At 40.0% G+C, this 20,895-nt stretch overlaps 1 protein-coding gene across 7 annotated transcripts in view; it reads right to left on the reverse strand.

Annotated features, from left to right (window-relative positions):
- Positions 1-19,013: 19,013 nt before the first annotated feature.
- Positions 19,014-20,895, reverse strand: part of cyth1b (cytohesin 1b) — a 234,285-nt gene continuing 232,403 nt past the window's right edge. For 6 of the 7 annotated variants that reach the window (XM_060844853.1, XM_060844857.1, XM_060844854.1 and 3 more), the window contains exon 13: positions 19,015-19,969. In XM_060844853.1, coding sequence (XP_060700836.1) covers positions 19,891-19,969 — 79 coding nt within the window. In that variant the 3' untranslated portion in view covers positions 19,015-19,890. Of the gene's footprint in view, positions 19,970-20,895 lie in introns of all 7 variants that reach the window. The other variant, XM_060844851.1, reaches the window with a different exon arrangement.

Consider the following 20,895-nt stretch of genomic DNA (forward strand, 5'->3'; position numbering starts at 1 on the left):
CCTTACTAGGTAACATCTTCAGCGGGCCTCCAGGCGAAGCACTGTTGATACTTCCTCCTTTCTATTTATATGTTTGGATTTCTTTGGGTTGGTGATGTCATTTCTCGTGGTGAGATCATTTCCTGTGGTGATGTTACTTCCGTGTCTTTTTCTCAGGGGGTGGTAGATAGGGTCTAACTCTATGTGTTTGTTGATTTTGTTCTGGTTGGAATGCCATGCTTCTATGAATTCTCGTGTGTGTTTCTGTCTAGTTTGTCCTAACATGGATGTGTTGTCCCAGTCAAAGTGGTGCCCTTCCTCATCTACATGTAAGGATACTAATGAGAGAGGTCATGTTATTTTGTGGCTAGGTTGTAGCATAAAAAAAGAAGGAAACACATTCTATACACAAGAAAGGAAAGCACTGGAAAGACTAAAAAAAGATAAAAATATTGTTATCCTACCTGCAGACAAAGGATGCTTGACAGTCATTCTCAATCGAAGAGACTACATTGAAAAAGCGAACGCACTACTTTCAGAAACCAACATTTACTAACAAGTGGCAATAGACCCGACCCCACAACTAGAGAACCGAAACACAACCCTACTCAAAAAACTTCAGAAATCTGGAGAAATAAATAAGACTGACTTCCAAAAAATGACACAAGATGGATCTAACACACCACGCTTCTATGGATTACACAAACTTCACAAACTAGAAGCCCCCCCAGACCCATAGTCTCGCTATCTGGAACACCAACTTACAGATTGGCCAAGGAGCTACACCAAAGGCTAAAACACTTAGTAGAAAATTCGTGACACTCCATCCACTCCATCCAAGAATTCCAGAAAACCGTCAAAGACGCTAAGGTAGAAGAGGATGTAACAGCCCTGTTTACATCAATCAACATTAACCTGTCCAAGGAAACACTGACTACACTATTAGAAGACCCAAAGACACATACACCAAACACCACTAACTTCATCAGCAAGGACAGTATCGTCAAGCTAGACCTATGCCTTATTACACACTTCACCTTGAACAACAAAACTTACACACAAGTCAACGGAACACCCATGGGATCTCTGATATCAGGGTTCTTAGTAGAGGCAGTAATGCAGAGACTTTAACAAACAGCTCTGCCAACCATCCAACCCAAACTTTGGGTCCACTATGTGGACGACACCTTTGTCATCACTAAATGAAACAAATTAGAGGAAACCTTCAAGACCATCAATAATACCCATACTGGCATAAAATTCATTAAAGAGGAGGAAAACAACAACAAACTACCATTCCTGGATGTCACAGTAGAGCGAACAGCCAATGGGGAACTTCAAACCAGCGTCTACAGGAAAACAACACATACAAACCAATTATTGAACTACAAAAGCAATCACCCCAACATCCACAAATGAAGCTGCATCAGAACATTATTCCAATGAGCCACAACACACTGCAGCACAGAGGAACTGCGCAGAGCAGATGAAAATTACCTGTAGAGTATATTCAAAAAGAACGGGTACCCAATGAACTCAATCAACAGATTTCTCAGCAAAAAACCAAAACAGACAAAATGCGTCCAGAAATCCTCACCACTCTCCCTTACATCATAGACATCTCAGAAATGACTGCCAGACTAATCAGACCCTTTGGCATCATGGTAGCCCACAAACTCACCAACACACTAAAACAGCAGCTAATGAACTTGAAAGACCCTATACAGACAACAAGCAAAACTAATGTTATTTACAAAATATTGTGCAAGGATGGTAACAAACACTACATTTGACAAACAGGCAGAAAACTAGCCACCAGGATTCATGGACATAAACTAGATACAAAACGAGCTGCAAATGTGTTGCTGGTCAAAGCACAGCAGGCCAGACAGCATCTCAGGAATAGAGAATTCGACGTTTCGAGCATAAGCCCTTCATCAGGAATGAAGGGCTTATGCTCGAAACGTCGAATTCTCTATTCCTGAGATGCTGCCTGGCCTGCTGTGCTTTGACCAGCAACACATTTGCAGCTGTGATCTCCAGCATCTGCAGACCTCATTTTTTACTCGTAGATACAAAACGACATGACCCACTCTCACAAGTATTCTTACATACAGATGAGGAAGGACACCACTTCGACTGGGACAACACATCCTAGGACAAGCCAGACAGAGACACGCACAAGAATTCCTAGAAGCATGGCATTCCAACCGGAACTCTATCAACAAACACATCGAGTTAGACTCCATCTACCACCTCCTGAGAAAAAGACACGGAAATGACATCACCACAGGAAATGACATCACCAACCCAAAGAAACCCTAACATATAAATAGAAAGGAGGAATTATCAACAGTGCTTCACCCAGACGTCTGCTAAAGATGTTACCTAGTAGGTGACGAAACGTCTGGAAATGAACCTTCTAGCTCAGCGAGCAAACTTCCATTCAGATTCTACTCATTGACTATAGTTCAACCTTCAACACTATTATCCCCTCGAGACTGATGACTAAACTGAGTGATCTTGGATTAAGCCCCACTCTCTGCAACTGGATCCTCAGTTCCTGACCAACAGGCCACAATCAGAGAAAGTTGGGGACAATATTTCATCCTCACTAACATTCAACACTTGAGCCCACTGGGGGTGTATCCAACCCCCTACTGTACTCACTGTATACCCATGATTGTGTTGCCAAATACCAGATTAATGCCATTTACAATTCGCTGATAACACCACCATAGCCAATTGAATCTCAGATGGCGACAAAACAGACTACAGACGGGTAGTGGAACACCTGTAAAAATAGTGCACTGAGAATAACCTAGCTCTCAATGCTGGCAAAACCAAGGAACTCATTATTGACTTCCGACGGGATGTTATTCATGTCCCCCTACACATTAACAGCACAGAGATGGAACGAATAGGGAGTGTCAAGCTACTGGGAGTGGTCATCCACATCAAGCTTTCTTGGACTCTTCATGTGGATGCACTGCTTACAAAGGCCCGACAATGTCTCTTCTTCATCAGGCAGATGAGGAAATTTGGCATAACGGTGAACACCCTTGCTAATGTTTATAGGTGCACCATCAAGTATCTGGTATGGCGAGTGTACCATTCAAGATCAGAGACAGTTACAGAGAACAGTGAACTCAGCCCCAACAATCACAAAGGCCAACCTCCCATCTATAGAATCTGTCTACCAGGCCCATTGTCAAGAAAAGGCCACCAGCATTCTCAAAGATCCATCCCATCCTGTCAATGCTTTTCTACAATCTCTACCATTGGGGAGAAGGTACAGAGGCCTGAACACACACACACCAGCCAGTTTCATAACAGTTTCTACCCTACTGTTGTTAGAATACTGAATGGACTCGCAAATTCTTAACATTCGCCTGTACCTGTGTTTTTGTTTTTGCCACTATTTACCTATTATTTACTTATCCACGCTACTTAACTATGTGATCTGCTTGTATTGTTCGCAAGACAAAGCTTTTCACTGTGCCTAGGTACACGTGACAATAAATTCAATTCAATTCAATTCAGCATTCTGGCAAACCTCTTCAGCACCCTCTCCAAAGACTCCATATCATTCCTGTAATGGGGCAATCAGAATCGAACATAATACTTTAACTGTGGTTAACCAAAGGCTTACAAAGAAGCAACATGACATAGATTAATAGACTGTACAGACCCTTTGGTCCAACTCATCCACCCCAACCAAATTGTTGCATTTGTCAACATTTCCTATAAACCCTTCCTATCCACATATCCATCCAGATGCACTTTAAATGTTGTAATTGTACCAGCCTCCACCATTTCCATTGGGAGCTCATTCCATATACGCACCACTCTCTGCATGAAAACGTTGCCCATTAGGTCCCTTTTAAATTTTTCCCCTCTCATCTTAAACCTTGGACCATCATGACTCACACTCAGTTCCCCAACCAATAAAGGCAAGCATGTCATACACCTTATTTACCACCCTATCTACTTTCGAGGTCACGTTTTGGGAGCTATGGATTTGAAACCCATGATCCCTATGTACATCAATGCTGTTCAGGGTCCTACCACTAACTATTCCTGAACATTTGATCTCCCAAAGTGCAGCACCTCACACCCATCCAGATTAAACTCCATCTGCCATTTTTCTGCTCATATTTACAGCTGATCCATATTCCACTGTATCCTTTGACACCTTTCTATACTATCCACAACATCATTGACCTTTGTATTATTTGCAAACTTACTAACCCACCAGCGACATTTTCATCCAAGTCATTTATATATATCACAAAGAGAATAGCTCCCATTATGGATCCCTGCAGAACACCACTAGTCACAGACCTCCAGTTAGAAAAACACCCTGCCACCACTACCCTCTACCTTCTATGGGTAATGTTCTGGATGAGCCTATCATGAGGGATCTTGTCAAAGGCCTTACTAAAATCCATGTAGACAACATCCACTGCTCTAATCCCATCAATCACTTTTGTCACCTCTTCAAAAAATTAAATCAAGTTATTAAGGCATGACCTGCCCTGCACAAAGCCATTCTGACTGTACCTAACTGGGTCATGCTTTTCCAAATACGCTTAAATCTTATACCTAAGAATTCTCTCGAATAGCTGATGTGAGACCCACTGATCTATAGTTTCATTGGATGATCCCTATTTCCCTTTATGAACAGAGAAACAACATTAGCCACTTAGAGAAAGTGAGGACTGCAGATAATGGAGATCAGAGTTAAAAAGTGTGGCACTGGGAAAAGCACAGCTGGTCAGGCAGTATCCAAAGAGCAAAACAGTCAATGTTTTGAGCATTAGCTCTTCATCAGGAATGAAGAAGAGCTTAAACTCGAAACATCGACTTTCCTGCTCCTTGGATGCTGCCTGAGTGGCTGTGCTTTTTGCAGTGCTACACTTTTTGACTCCAACATTAGCTACTTGCCAGTCTCTGGGACCTCTCCAGTGGCTAGCAAGGATAATACAAAGATCTTGGTCAAGGCCCCAGCAATCTCCTTTCTTGCCTGTCTCATTAACCTGGTTCAGATGCCATCAGGTCCTGGGCTCTTATCCACCTCTTCAAGAGACCCAATACTATTTCTTTCTTGAACCCAAAATGCCCTAGCATAGTAGGATGCTCCTTACAAATTTCCTTATCTTCCATACAAATGCAAAGTTGGGAATTAAATATTCAGGGATCTATGACTTTTCTAAAAGGCAAACGGGAAGGAAAATGTGGAGTAGCTTTATTAGTATGAAACGGAATAAGGAGAACTAGGGACATAGTCTAAAAATTAGGGCCAGAGCATTCAGAAGATATGTTAGGAAGCGTTTCTATACACAAAGGGTAATAGATGTCTGGAACTCTCTTCCACAAATGGCAGTGGATGCAGAATTAGTTGTTCATTTTAAGTCTCAGATAAATTTATGTTAAGCAAAGATATTAAGGAATATGGGCCCGACCATATTTACATAAGGCATGACTTTATTAAATGGTGGTTTGAAGGGCTGAATAGCCTGCTCCTATGTTCATATGTCCCTAAATACAATTGCAAGAAATTATGTTGGATGATATGGGATCCATATGGGCATAGGGAACAAATAACAAGAGGAGTTGGTGGGAGTAGTCTACAGTCTCCCTGACAGTTACTGTTTTGTAGGACAGAGAATAAATCACAACATAACAATGGCATGTAAAAAAGGCAGTACATAAATAATGGGTGACTATAATCTTCATATACATTGGGAAAGTCAAATGGGAAAACACAGCCAGGAGGGCAAATTCATAGATTGCATTTGGAGCAGTTTCCTGGAACAGTATGTCATGGATAAAAATAGGAAGTAAACTATTTTGGATCTGATAAGGTGCAATAAGGCATGCTTCAGAAAATATCTGAGTAAGACTTTAGGAAGGGGATAAATCAACCATGGTTAAACAAGGAAATTGAGTTAAGTGTAAATTTGAAAGAAAAACATACAATGTGGCAAAGATTAATGGTAAACAAGAGGAAAGAAACCTTTGAAAGCCTACAAAAAATGACCAAAAAGATAAACAGGAAGAAAATAAATGATGAGGGCAAACTAGTGAGTAATGTAAAAGCAGACAGTAAGAGCTTCTTTAAATATAGAATCATAGAATCACTACATGTGGTAGCAGGGCATTCAGCCCGTCGAGTCCATACAAACCTTCCAGACTCACCGCATCTCTGTAACGCTGCATTTACCATGGTTAATTCACCTAGCCTGCATATCCCTGGACGCTGTGGATAATTTAGCATGGTCAATCCACCTAACCTGTACATCTTTGGACTGTGGGAGGAAACCAGGTCACCCAGAGAAAATCCATGCAGTCATGGGGAGAATGTGCAAACTCCACACAAAAGTTGCCCAAGGGTGGAATCAAATCTGGGTCCCTTGCACTATGGGGCAGCAATGCTAGCCATTGAGCCACCTTGCCATCCTTAAGAAAGAAAAAGAGAAGCCAATATAGGAAGACATATTTTAAAGAACAAGGCTGAGAAATAATGGGGAATCAGGAAATGTCAGAGGAGTTGAATAAATTCTGTGCATCAGTCTTCAAACTGGAAGACATTGCTAGCATTTCAAAACTAGTAAATAACTAAATGGCCTAAAGTGGATAGGAGAGAGTAAATAAGCATAGGATTTCTCACCAGAGAAAATATCCTAGGGAATTTAAAGGGGTTGAAGTCTGATGTCTCCTCAACATGATGGGTTGCATCCTAGCATTTTAAAAGCAATTGCTATAGTATATTAGGTTGGATAGACAATTGGCTTACTAAAGAAGACTAGGAATTGAGTTAAAGAGCAATTTTCAGAGTGGTATCTTGTAACTAGTCAAATGCTACATGGATCAGTGCGGGGACCACAATTGTCTAAAACTGTGGTCTCCAGCATATGCATTGCAGAAGCCTCTGACAATTGGTTTCACCACCTATCCACATTCCCTATGTGTATTTCTGGCAGTTCATCTCGCTTTCTGCCCATTTTCCTCCTTCACGCAAGCCTCTGTTCTCTCCTTCATGCACATTGGTCATTCATGGCACTGCATGACCTCCTCTACCAGAAGATATATGGCCAGGGAAATGTTCATGCTGTTAACAGCTTGTAGCATTGTTTTTCAGTTTGGTCCAGTTGGACTAGCATTGCAAGGTAAATTAAGTTTTATGGTGCAATACAAATGAATGAATAAAAAGTGTACTAGGCACTGACATGTGAAGCCAATATATTACAGTCCTAGAAACCTACCAGATTATTCAGCCTGTTATGTCCAGGCAAACTCTACTACAGGAGTTCAGCTAGTACAACTCCTCTGCCTATTCTCTGTAAACCTTCAGTTTTTTTTTTCTTCACCTGCTTATCTAATAGGTCTGTGCAGTATAAAGAAAAACTACAGGCAACACTGCCATGCCTCACACCCAATATTTGAGCAACACAAGCAAATTCAGGTCACTGAAATCAATCATGACTACAGGAATCACCTCCAGTGCCTCCTCACTTGAAAGAAGCCAGTGACAATCTGGATGATCCAAAGGCCTACCAGCAACAATCACAAGCTGCATAGTGATGTCACAAACTACAAAGTGAAGCAATAATGATGAGTAATGAACCTGGACTATTTAAAAAGAAACCAAAAATATATAACTTCCACACAGAATGGGAAATAAACGTCTGATCACAACCGTAGAAGAAGATAGTATTTGTTTTATATGTTACACCAAAGTGCATCAACAATTAAAAAGAGGAATGTGGAACAATGCCATAGAATAATGCTCAGTATATTCAAGGAGATTTTCCTTTGAACTGCATGCTTTAGATAAAGGCAGTGGATGAACTAATGGCAGTTGTGAAATCTCAAAAGATATTTTTTTTTCTCTCAATCAGCAGCACAAAGGCAAGCCCTGCACTGAAGACTTATTTTGCATTTGTTATCTTCTAGCAAAGCCAAAGATTCATTCACAGATTACCAAGTAATTAAACAAGCGATGACTGTAACTGTTGACTTTACATTCAAAGACTTTAAGGGGAAAAAAAAATTTTGGAAATCTAAAGAATATTTGATGCTGCACAGTAGCAAGATGAGTGGAGTCTTTGTTGGAAGATATCTTTCAACAATTACAGCAGGATCTAAAGGACTGTAAATGCTTCTCACTGGAATTTGATGAATTCATCAACATGACTGACAGCAATTGTTTTTGTACACATGGTTTTGATGGACATAACAACTAAAGGGCATATTCTCACCCTTTTTCCCTTTAAAAAGAGACCAAGAATTGAAGATATCTACAACAAATTCAAAAGGTACATGTCTGAGAAAAACATTCCAAGCATGTAACTGGTTTCTATCACAGCAAGAGGATTTGCAGTAGGGTTAAAATCAACTAGGTAAAAACAATGATTGCAGATGCTGGAAACCAGATTCTGGATTAGTGGTGCTGAAATAGCACAGCAGTTCAGGCAGCATCCAAGGAGCAGTAAAATCAACGTTTCAGGGAAAAGCCCTTCATCAGGAATACAGGCAGACAGTCTGAAGGGTGGAGAGATGAGTAAGAGGAGGGTGGGGTGGGGAGAAAGTAGCATAGAGTACAATAGGTGAGTGGGGGAAAGGATGAAGGTGATAGGTCGGGGGGGTGAGGGTGGAGTGGATAGGTGGAAAAGAAGATAGGCAAGTAGGATAAGTCATGGGGACAGTGCTGAGCTGGAAGTTTAGAACTGGGGTGTGGTGGGGGAAGGGGAAATGACGAAACTGCTGAAGTCCACATTGATGCCCTGGAGTTGAAGTGTTCCGAGAAGGAAGATGAAGTGTTCTTCCTCCAGGCCTGGTGGTGAGGGAGCGGTGGTGAAGGAGGCCCAGGACCTCCATGTCCTTGGCAGAGTGGGAGGGGGAGTTGAAATGTTGGGCCACAGGGCGGTGGGGTTGATTGGTGCGGGTGTTCCGGAGATGTTCCCTAAAGCGCTCTGCTAGGAGGCGTCCAGCCTCCCCAATGTAGAGGAGACCGCATCGAGGGCAACAGATACAATAAGTGATATTGGTGGATGTGGAGGTAAAACTTTGAAGGATGTGGAAGGCTCCTTTAGGGCCTTGGATGGAGGTGAGGGAGGAGGTGTGGGTGCAGGTTTTCCAATTCCTGCGGTGGCAGGGGTAGGTGCCAGGATGAGAGGGTGGGTTGTAGGGGGGCGTGGACCTGACCAGGTAGTCACGGAGGGAACAGTCTTTGCGGAAGGCGGAAACGGGTGGGGAGGGAAATATATCCCTGGTGGTGGGGTCTGTTTGGAGGTGGCGGATGATTCGGTTTATGCGAAGGTTGGTGGGGTGGAAGGTGGGCACCCAGGGGCGTTGGTTTCTATCACAAATGATGGTGCATCAACCATGCTTAACATAAATCCAGGCTTTGTTGCATTTTACTGAAATTATCCTGATTTCCCCTCTTTTGTCAGTTACCAATAACCCACTAGCAAGTATTAGCAAATAAAGCTATGGATTTTTCTCATGGAATGAAAGTTGGTGTTGAGATTGTAAGCTTGATTCAAGCAAGCCCCCTTCAGTACCATTGGTTTAAATCCTTACTCAACACAATGCTGTTTACAGTGAACCAATTCTCCATGCTGATATGAGATGGTTAAGTCAAGGGAAGGTTTGTAAAATATTTTAGACTGAATGTCTGAATTTGTCACTTTTCTTAAATCAAGGTATTAAGTGTGCAGTAAGCTTTCAGTCAACTTCAGGTCCCTTACATTCATAATGTCAAAATTGAAAGAGCTGAATTGTGATCTGCATGGAAAGGGCAGAGACTTTGCACTATGATCAGAGCTGTGAAAGCATTCAGATTGAAATTTAGCCTGTTGTTCCGTTCAATTAAAAAATGAAATGCTGCAATACTTCCTGAGTCTGAAGAAAATACTAGAAAAATCAAAGACAAAAATAGTTCCAGCTATAAATCTTCTGTGCACAGCTGAAGAAGTTAGAAGAGCAAGACAACAGGTGATTTAAGGAATTAGTCGTGATGTAACAAATCCTAATATTTGTCTCAATATTGGATTCCTGGGCAATGGGGTACCTTCAGAGATGGTTTGTGCACAGTTAATTAATGTTCCCTTGGAAGGCTGGGCAAACAAGTCCTGAGTTCCTTGGATAACAAAAGAAATAAAAATTATGATTTAAACTAAGATATAAAACATAATTGATAACCAAGCTGAATTTAACAGTTTCAAAGTCATGTAAAAGCAAATCAGAAAAGCAAAGAGATGACTACCAAAAAGAATTTCAGCTAACAAAAGACAAAATCCCAAATGTTTCTTTAAGCAAAAAATTAGTAAAGGTGTGATGAAGGGCTGAGTTGGGATCAAATAAGGGATATATGTACGCAAACAGTGGGCATGGCTGATGTATTAAATTAATACTTTGCATCTGTCTTTAAAAAGGAAAGTGAAAGAGGAAATTCAATTGCTGGAGGGCTTAAATTGATGAAATATTGAATAGGTTGTCTGTACCTAAAGTGAAGAAGAAACCAGGATCAGCCAAGATGCGTATTGAGGGAAGATTGTCTCAGCAATTTCCATTCTCACTCTCAATAATTTTTACATTTTTGTTAGATTTGGGTAGTGAAATAGGATTATAGAATTGCAAATGTTACATCCTTGTTCAAAAAGGGATGTTAGGATTAGCTAAGCAACTACAGATCAGTTTAACTTCAGTGGTTGAGAAACTTGTGAAAACAATAATTCAGAGTTAGAGTTGCTTCAACAAATGTGATTAAGGATAGCCAGCATGTTCATCTAACGTACTAGAAGTTTATCGGAGGTAAAAGTGTTCAATTCTGGCTGCCTCATTATAGGAAGATTGTGGAAGCTTTAGAGAGGGTGCAGAGGAGATTTCCAGGATGCTGCCTGGACTGGAATGCATGTCTTATGAAGAAAAGTTGAGGGAACTAAGGCTTTTCTCATTGGAGTGAAGAATGGTTAGAGGCGACCTGACAGCAGTGTACAAGATTATGAGAGACATAGATACAGTGAATAGTCAGAGACTTCTTCCCAGCCAGAAATGCCTATCACAAGGGGCATAATTTTGAGGTGATTGGAGGAATGTTTGGGGGAGATGTCAGAGGTTGGTTCTTTACATAATGAGTGGTGGGTGTACGGAATGCACTGCCAGCGATGGTAAGAGTCAGATACATTAGGGACTCTTGGATAGACACATGGATGATAGTAAAATGAAGGGTATGTAGGTTAGCTTGATCTTAGAGTAGGATAAAAAGTTGGCACAACATCAAGGGCTGAAGGACTTATATTGATTAGGGAAATACTATTGATATTGTGTATATGAACTTTCAGAATGGATTTTTTTTTACTTATGAGTTATTCAAGGTCATGGAGTAAGAGGGTTCAGTAACATCATAGAAATAAAATTGGAAGAGTGATAGGAAACAGAATAAATGGCTAAAACATATTCTTTTGGCTGGTGGCAAGATTTGCACTGGAATCTTTCAAGGGTTCGTACTTGGTCCTTGCTTTTCTTGACAATATTATTGACCTCAACCTTGGTGTATAAGGCACAACTAAAAATTATTGTTGATACAAAATTTGGAAAATTGTATGTTGTGAGGAGGACAATGTAGAACTTCAAAAGATCAGAAATAAGTTGTTGGAGTGGGCAGATAGGTGGCAGATGAGGAGCAATGTGGGAAAAGTAAGAGATGATACATTTTGCTAAGATTAACAGGGAGAGACAATATGGAATAAAAGGCACAATTCTCAAAGGGGTGCAGAAAGAGTGGGACCTGGATATACATGTACATAAATTATCATGGGACAGGTGAGAGAGTGATTAATAACACTTACACTGTATAGTGTATAAACCATACATGCTTTATTAATAGGGGCATGAAATAGAAAATCAAGGAGTTACATTGAACATCTATAAAATACTGATTTAATCTCAACAGGAGTACTGCATTCAGTTTTTAGCACTGCACTTTAGTCTCCTTCCTATTAGAAAGATGTTGTGAAACTTGAAAGGGTTCAGAAAAGATTTACATGGGTGTTGCCAGGCTGGAGGATTTGAGTTATAGGGAGAGGCAGAACAAATTGGGGCTGTTTTCCCTGGAACGTTGGAAGCTGAGGGGTGACCTTATAGAGGTTTATAAAATCATGAGGGGCATGGAAAGGAGAAATAGGCATAGTCTTTTCCCAGTGGTTGTGGTGGGGGGGGGGGGGGGGGGGTGTTGGAGTCCAGAAATACAGGGCATAGGTTTAGGGTGAGAGGGGAAAGATATAAAAAAAAGCCTAAGGGGCAACTTTTTCATGCGGAGGGTGGTATAAGCTGCCAGAGGAAGTGGTGGAGGCAAGCACATTTGCAACATTTAAAAGGCATTTGGATGGGAATATGAATAGGAAAGGTTTGGAGGGATATGGGCCGGGTGCTGGCAGGTGGGACTAGATTGGGTTGGGATATCTGGTCGGCATGGACAGGTTGGACCGAAGGTTCTGTTTCTATGCTGTACATCTCTATGACTCTATAACAATGTGACAGTACTAGCTAAAGTGCAGAACAGGTTTAAAAAAAAAATCTTTTGTGGGACATTGGCATTGCTGGCTGGCCAGCATTTATTGTCCATCCCTAGTCATTGTGAGGAAGTGGCAGTAAGCTGCATTCTTGAATCGCTTCTGTCCATCTGCTGTGGGTATTCAAACAATGTCATTTGAGAGGGAGATACAGGAGTTTAACTCAGTGAAGGAACAGTGATACCATTCCAAGTCAGGATGCCTACTGGTTTGGAGAGAATTTGCAGGTGGTGGTGTTCTCATGAATCTGCTGTTCTTGTCCTTCTAGATGGAAGTGGTTATGAGTTTGGAAGGTGCTGTATAAGGATCTTTGGTGAATTTCTATAGTGTATCTTGTTGCTACTCAGCATTGGTGATTGAGAGAGTGGAAGCTTTTGGATGTGATGCCAATCAAACAGGTTACTTTGTACTGGATAGCAGCAAATGCCTTGGATGTTATTGCAGCTGTACCCATCCAGGCAAGTCAGGATTTGTTCATCACACTCCTGTCTTGTGCCTTGTAGATGGTCGACAGGCTTTGGGGAATCATTAGGTGAGTTAGTTACTGCAGTATTCTTATCCTGAGTTCTTAGCAGATCGGACGCTATAATTACAGTGACTATGAGTTCAGTTGAGTAGCTGCTCAAGGTAATGCCAGAATGTTGATAGTGGAGAATTCATTGATGGTAACACTACTGATTGTGAAATGACGGTGGTTAGATTATCTCTTGTTGAAGATGGTCATTGCCTGGCATTTGCATGGTGTAATTGTTACTTACCATTTGTCAGTCCAAGCCTGGATACTGTCCAAGTCTTGTTGGATTGGAACATGGACTGTGTCAGCATCTGAGGAGTTGTGAATAACCCTCAATATTGTTAATTGCACAATGAACATTCCCACTTTGACTTCATGATGGAGGGAAGGTCCTTGATGAAGCAGTTGAAGATGGTTGGGCCTGGGACATTATTCCTGCAGAGATGTCCTGGAGTTGACAGCCATCAACCATAACCATCTTCTGATGTGCCAGGTATAACTCCAAACAGATAATGGACCGAGAGGTGAGGTAAGTTTCCATTTATATAAATAAGTTGGAGAAACTGGGATAATTTTCCTTGGAAAAGAGAAGGTTGAGAGGAAATCTAATTTAAGTATTTAAAGCACAAGAGGTATGATCAAAGTAAAGAAAGAGAAAAATACCTACTTTTGAAAAGATTGAGAATAAGAGATTTAATTAATGAAAAGTAAAGAGACAGGAGGAATCATTTTTTCATACAGGAGTGGTTTAAGGTCTAGAATACATCTAAAGAATGGTGGTGGCAGATACAGTCAAGACACACTAAAAGCAATTAGATAGTTCTTTGAAAAGGAATATTGTGCAATGTTAAGTGGATACGTCAGGAGAATGGCACTAGGTCATATGCTCTCATTTGGAGACCCAATACAGACATGATTGGATGAGTAGCTTCTTTCTGTGCTGTAATAATTCCGTGATTCTATGATCGTATCCAGACATTCTGTTCAACAGCCATTTAATGTCATGGAAGAAGGTTATGGAATAACAGGAAAAAAAAATTGAAGGCTAAAATTCCTTTTGATTTCTTCAGACGACTAAAATTATTGTAGGACATCACTTCCACCATGCTTAAATTATTTGATATTTCAGTTCACTACAGCATGCAGAGTTAGGACCCAGCCTACAAATGAGCAACTTGTTCCAGAGTTGTATCATTCACTGGGAACAGAAGTAGTATCTAATGTGTAAACTAAACAGGTCTTCTCCAATCAATGAAACAATAGCAATAAACTTTGTCCTTTCACTGACATATTTAACAATTTACTTCAAATCTATGTGTTTTTAATAGATCAAACATTTTGAATCTGTCGCGCTCAGGTTTGCTAAGCCAGAATCTTTCTTGGATTGCTCCTCTGAAACTTTTTCAAAGTCTCTTATGACACCCACTATATGATGTAGGAATTTGACATTTCATGATTAATTTAGTTCAGTTGTAATCACAAAGTATATTCATTGATTTATCAAAATGATTTTGATTAACAGTAACCAATGCAGATTTTAATAATTTAATATCATGCTTAATCTCATTTGACAAAGAAATGCACCATGCAATTTTGAAAAATGCCTGTTTGGTTCATTCTATGACACATAGTCAGAACTGTGAGAATGTGCAACATTCAATGTTGAAAAAGGCAAAGTTTACATCCTATCAGCTCATTAAATTCTTATCAGGGAACAGAGGAAGACTAAGAGGGAGCTGTAGGAAAAAAAAGCTGTGTTCTACACTGGCTTTGTTTTAATTCATAAATGTTGTTTTTGTAGTAAAATTAACTTTATAATGATGTTTTTAAGTTTTAACTATAGAACGTTATGACTCAAAATTGCTTTGACTAAACGTAGATGAATATATCACTAGCTTGGATTTGTTGTTGGTCTGTTCACCAAGTTGGCATACGTTTCGTACCCTCTCTATACCCTTTCGTACCCTGCTGTACTGTTCTGCTTTGAATTTATGTGGTTTTGTTTGAGCTGTTTCCAACTGGTCCCAGTTCAGGGATTTCCTCAGCCTCATTCTGCAGGCAGCCAAATTTAACTTCAACCTCTGTGGTCATTTATATATTTTTATAGAAGTCTTGCCTTGATATTATTTGCAAGTTTACACTCAAAATGTATTTTCCCCCGTTACTTTGGTCATCTTTTATTGTTTTTTTTAAACTTTCCCAATCGCTCTCTTATCACGAATCTTTGCTATATTGTTTGCTTTTTTCTTTCAATTTAATGCAGTATTTAAAATGCAGACTAACCGAAGGTTTTACATAAAAATAAATTTCCTCTATACTTTGTGCTAAGTATTCTTTATAATGAAATTTAATATCTTATTTGCTTGGCTGCACTTTCTCCCACGAGTCTTGAACCTTTAAAGAATTATAAACTGTAACTCCAAGATCCTTTTCACACAACTTTTATGTAAAGGGCAAGCATAATTTGCATCAGTTCTGTCAAGATGCGTATTATTTTCTAAATGAATTAACATTTTAAAAAATTTGGTCAATTTTTGCAGTACATCAAAATTTCTAATTTCTTTAGAAAACAGATCTGACAGATGTTCTTTAAAAAAAACAAAATTATAAAATGCTTTTACGTTTGTTTAAATCATATTATTATAATTTAAACTGAATATGAACAATAAAATCAGTAATGAGCATCAACCTCTCCATACTTTCACAAATCATTGTGGATTGTTTGTTAATTCTTTCATAGAATGTGTGTCTCCTGCCTAGGCTAGCATTTATTAGCCATGCCTATTGGCCTTGAGAATTGGGATCAATTTTCTTCAGCTGCTGCAGTCTATAATCATGTAATTACTGATGTTAGGAAGGCAGCTGCAGAAATTTGGTAACATTATAACTTTCTAATATTTATACAGAACTCAACAAACAATTTCATATTGTAAGCAATATAGTAATGTTAACATCAATACTCAGAAATTAACTGTTCAACTGAAATATTTACTCCTTCCACTACGGAAACAGTGACAGCAGCATTGCTATATTTCATTAGGATTGTGCATTGTAAATCAAGCCCCACTATTCCCGGACTTGGCAGAAAAGTTGAAAATTTTAGCAAAAAATACAAAATCCCCAATGTACTTGTCAGTGACTCAGCGTAACAGAAAGCATATACTAGATTTCTATACCTAACAACAGCTTCTATTTATTATAAACAAAGGTTTTAATTGCAGTTAAACAACTATGAAACATTAACCAATAAAACTCTACTGGTTAAAACTCTAACTGTCTTCTATAAGACTCCCTTTGACACACATATAGACAGGGTAGACAAGCAGGAGGCTGGAAGAACACAGCAAGCCAGACAGCATCAAAACGTAGAGGAGTCAACACTTCAGATATAACCCTTCTTCAGGACTGGGGATGGGTGTAAGGGGAGTTGCAGATAAAGGAACAGAGGGGATGTAGGGTGGTGAGATAGGGATGGGTAAATACAACTTCCACCGTGTCCTCAAATTCACCTGGTCCATCTCGAACACCTCCCTCCCCTTTCTTGATCACTCCATTTCATTTCATTTAAATGTTTTCTATAAACCTACAGTCTCCCATAACTACCTGAACTACACTCCATCCACCAAATATCCTGCAAGAACTCCATTTCATTCTCTCAATTCCTGTGCCTCCACTGCATTTGCTTGGACGAGGAGACATTCCACTGCCAAGCATCCCAGATGTCCACCTATTCTGAACAACGTGCTTTTCCCCCTCTGATATCCAGACAGCCCTCCTCCGCACCTCCTCCATTCCATTACACTGCTCTAAACCCCCCTCTAAATGCAGTGAAGACAGGGTCCCGCTTGTCCTTACCTAACACCCCGCCAGTCTCCACATCCAACGTATTATCCTTAAACTCTTCCGCCAACTCCAATTAGACCCCACCAAAAACATCTCCCCTTCCCCACCCCAATCTGCCTTCCACAAGGACCATTCTCTTCTCCAATTCTCCCCACTGTCCCCGAACCCCCAGGTACCTTCCCCGCAACCATAACCTGCCGGCACACCACCTATCTCACCTCCATTCAGGGTCTCAAACAGTCCTTCCAGGTGAGACAGAGGTTCATCTGCATCTCCTCCAACCTAGTTTACTGTATCGCGTGCTCCCGATGTGGTCTTCTCTACTTCAGGGAGACCAAACGTAAAGGGCACGTTTTGCTGAGTAACTCAGCTGGGCCCGCAGGGCTGACCTGCCCTCCCAGTTACCACCCATTTTATTTCCTCTTCCCAGTTCCTTTCCGGCATGACCATCCTTAGCCTTCCCCATTGCCACAGTGAATCAGACCGCAAATTGGAAGAACAATGCCCCATCTTCCGCCTGGGCAGCCAACAGTCCAGAGGCTTCAACATTAGTTCTCCAATTTCAAATAACCTCCCTTCCCATCCCCTGACTTCCTTTCCAGCCCCTCACTCTCCCTTCTCTGATTTCTCTGATCAACCCTTCCTTCCAGCTACCAACTGGATTAATTCCTCCCATCAACCAACCAGTGATACCCTCTACCTGTGTTTACCAATCCCTAACTCACCACCTCCCCGCACCTTTATCTGCAATTCCCCTTACACCCACCCCCAATTCTGATGAAAGCTTACATCTGAAACATTGATTTTTTTCAGCTCCTCATGCTGCCTGGTTTGCTCTGTTATTCCAGCCTCCTGGTTGTCTACTTTGGATTCCAGCACTTGTAGTTTTTGTATCTCTAAAAAATGTAGACTGCCCTAGGCAGACAATAAAAGAGTGTTTTCGTTTTTCTCTCCATAGATACTGCCAGATCATGACAGTTTCTACAGCAATTTCTCTTTCTTTTTGTTTCAGATCTCCAGCCACTCTTTGCCTAATTTTAAAAAATGGTGTTATGTGAAAGATAGTGGAGTGACATTCAACAGCACCAATTCTCAGGATTCAATGGAGAGATTCCTTTTGTTTCCCAAGTCCTTTGGTTCACCAAGCTTTTCATTCAAGTTCTTCACAGAAATTACAAAATGACTGGTTCACAAATTATAAAATCTCTGAATTGTTGGTTAAAAGCAACAGTTTACAGCAATTTAGGAACAAACAATTGGCTTTTTTTTAGTTACAGGTATTTTCACTTGAGAGAGACAAACACACCACCTCTCACTCCAGATATGAAAACAATTCTCACTGTAATGTTCACACACACAAGCTGTTCAGCAATCCTGGATCCAATTAGAATTGTTATCTGAACAATGACCTTTGGCATCCACAACTGGTCACAGTTCTACAAATAAATCAGCTATCTTTTGCTGGCTTAATCTCACTTTGTGTACAGGCCCTGGTGCAGTAACATCTTTTTATTCATTCCCCGTTGCTTTCAAAGCAATATTATAAATACAACTAACAATGATTTTCAGTAATTTGCTTCTTAAAAATACAGCGATTCCTTCCATTCCTTTGTTGTAAAACAGTCATTTTCCTACTTCAGTCTATAATCAAAATTAAAGTAGAATAAAAAGATGCTGTATTTACATTGTACATTGTATACAAGGTGCACTTCAAGTCTTCTTTGATAGTATTTTTCAACCCATGACATCTATCACATAGTTGCGTAAAAATATTAATCCATCTGCAATTCTGTCATCCTGACTTAGTAATAAATCACTGTTCCTTTATTGCCACTGGGTCTATATCCTAGAACCCACGTTCTAAGAGTATGGATTACATAATTTGAAGAAGATACATCTTCTGGTGTGTAACTACAGATGGACAATGAACACTGGCCCAATCAGTGACAGCCATGTCCTGGGAAATTATAAAGAAATGTAGTAGAGTACAGTAAAACACATCTCCAAGTTGGTTACACAGAATTGGATTTATTTGACCTGGTTTGTCAGTGCTAGATTACAAGTATGAATGGGAAATGATGAAAAAAAAATTACTGACACCAATTTATCACACAACTTAAAATGAACTGAACAAATACAAAATAATCCAAAAAGAAATCTATACATTAAGTATATACAGCTCTGATAAATAGACTAATACTGCTTAGTCATCTCATTTTTTCTGTATTTATCTACCAGTGCATTGAAAAATAGAAAACAATATGGAAAAGTGAAACACCTACAAACAAATAGCCTCAGTTAAAAAAATTAAGTCAAAATGTATAATCTGATGGACAAACAGTTCGTTTTGCACAATATTCTCAGTAGTAATGTGGCTGCCTTCTTTCCAGGTGTTCTCATTTTCCAATTCTCTTGACACCACACATCCCTCTCCATTAAACTCCACTGAATGGACTCTCTCTATCCCAACTCATCATCAACCTTAGTCATAGTACCTAATTCCAATCGAGCTGTCCATTAGCATTAAAACTCTGGCCTTACCAACTTTGACAAGGCCATTTTTCATGGCTTTATACTTATTTCACAACAGCTGACACGAATCTTCAGAGATGACAGTCTTTTGTATATAGCTGATAGAATCATAGGCCCCTTGCAACAGAAAAATGTTAAATCAAGAGATTCTTGATCACAATTATAAAGCTTTGAGGAGGTAAAGTAGAAGCCCTACACTCACAGACCAGCTGTGTAGAGGGAAATATTGAGAGGTTGCTGAGTAAAAACTATCTCCTCATTTGTTGAGGAGGAAGTAGCATAAGCTCATTAAGAGCCTTCTAACTTGCATCAACTTCTCTCCAGCACAAGCACGTAGTCAGCCCCAGAATGCACTGTGGTTATTACTGACACTTGGAAACAGACCTCCTTAGGTCATATGGCCAATGTTAGATATTTGATTCAAGCTGTAATGCTGTCATTTTAATGCTTCTTAGTTGAGGAAACTTTCTTCTTTCTTGCTGCCAACATTTCATAAAAAGGGTCTCTGCTGATTGCAGCCCTATAAGAAACAAAACATGAGACAGAATATTAAATAATCTAAACAAAAAACCTCGTAACATTGAACCCTTTTTTCTTATTCATTCATGGGATGTGGGTTTCACTTGTTGGGCTAGCATTTATTGGCCATTTCTGATTACCCTAAAGAAAGTGGTGGTGAGCAGCTTTCTTGAACGGCTGCAATTCACTTGACGTTGGTACATCCAATGCTGTTTGGGAGGAAGTTCAAGGAGTTTGACCCAGCAACACTAAAAGAACTGTGATACATTTTCAAGATGAGGAGTGACTTGGAGGGTAACCTACAAGTGTTGATATTTCTATTTATTGTGGTGGCTTTGACCTTCAAGATGGCAGTGGTCAAGGGTTTGGAAGGTGCTCTTTAAGGAACTTCAGTAAATTTTATGCAATGCATTTGTAGATAGTACACACTGCTGCTTCTGAGTGTCAGTGATAAGGGTTTGTTTTGTGGATGTAGTACCAATCAAGTGGGCTTCAACCAAATGATTTGCAACATGGAGGAGTGCTGATTTAACTAACAAGTTGGGAGTTAGGAAGTAATGTGATAATTATCAGGAGGCTTCCTTCCCTTTTCTAAGCTAAGACTTCATCAAGTTATTCATATGACTTCAAAAGACAATCATTATTAGTTTAAATAGTCATCACTTCATTACTGCCCTTTAACACAATACATTGGACAGTGCAATTATCCACTTGAATAGTTGAATAACAGAATAACAGGACAGTGTGGGGCAAGATGAGGAACCAGGACTTGCTAAACAAGGCTATTGAAGAACGCTGATCTTAGTGGCCCTATATTCAAAAGAGAAATGTGATAAGAGTACAAGTTCACAAAAGGAAATTTCTGCCTGGTAACCGTAACTTTGGTGAAAGAGTGACAAAAAAACCCCCAAACTATTGCAAAAGCTA

This window comes from Hemiscyllium ocellatum, chromosome 25, assembly GCF_020745735.1.
Source record: "Hemiscyllium ocellatum isolate sHemOce1 chromosome 25, sHemOce1.pat.X.cur, whole genome shotgun sequence".
Lineage (NCBI taxonomy): Eukaryota > Metazoa > Chordata > Chondrichthyes > Orectolobiformes > Hemiscylliidae > Hemiscyllium > Hemiscyllium ocellatum.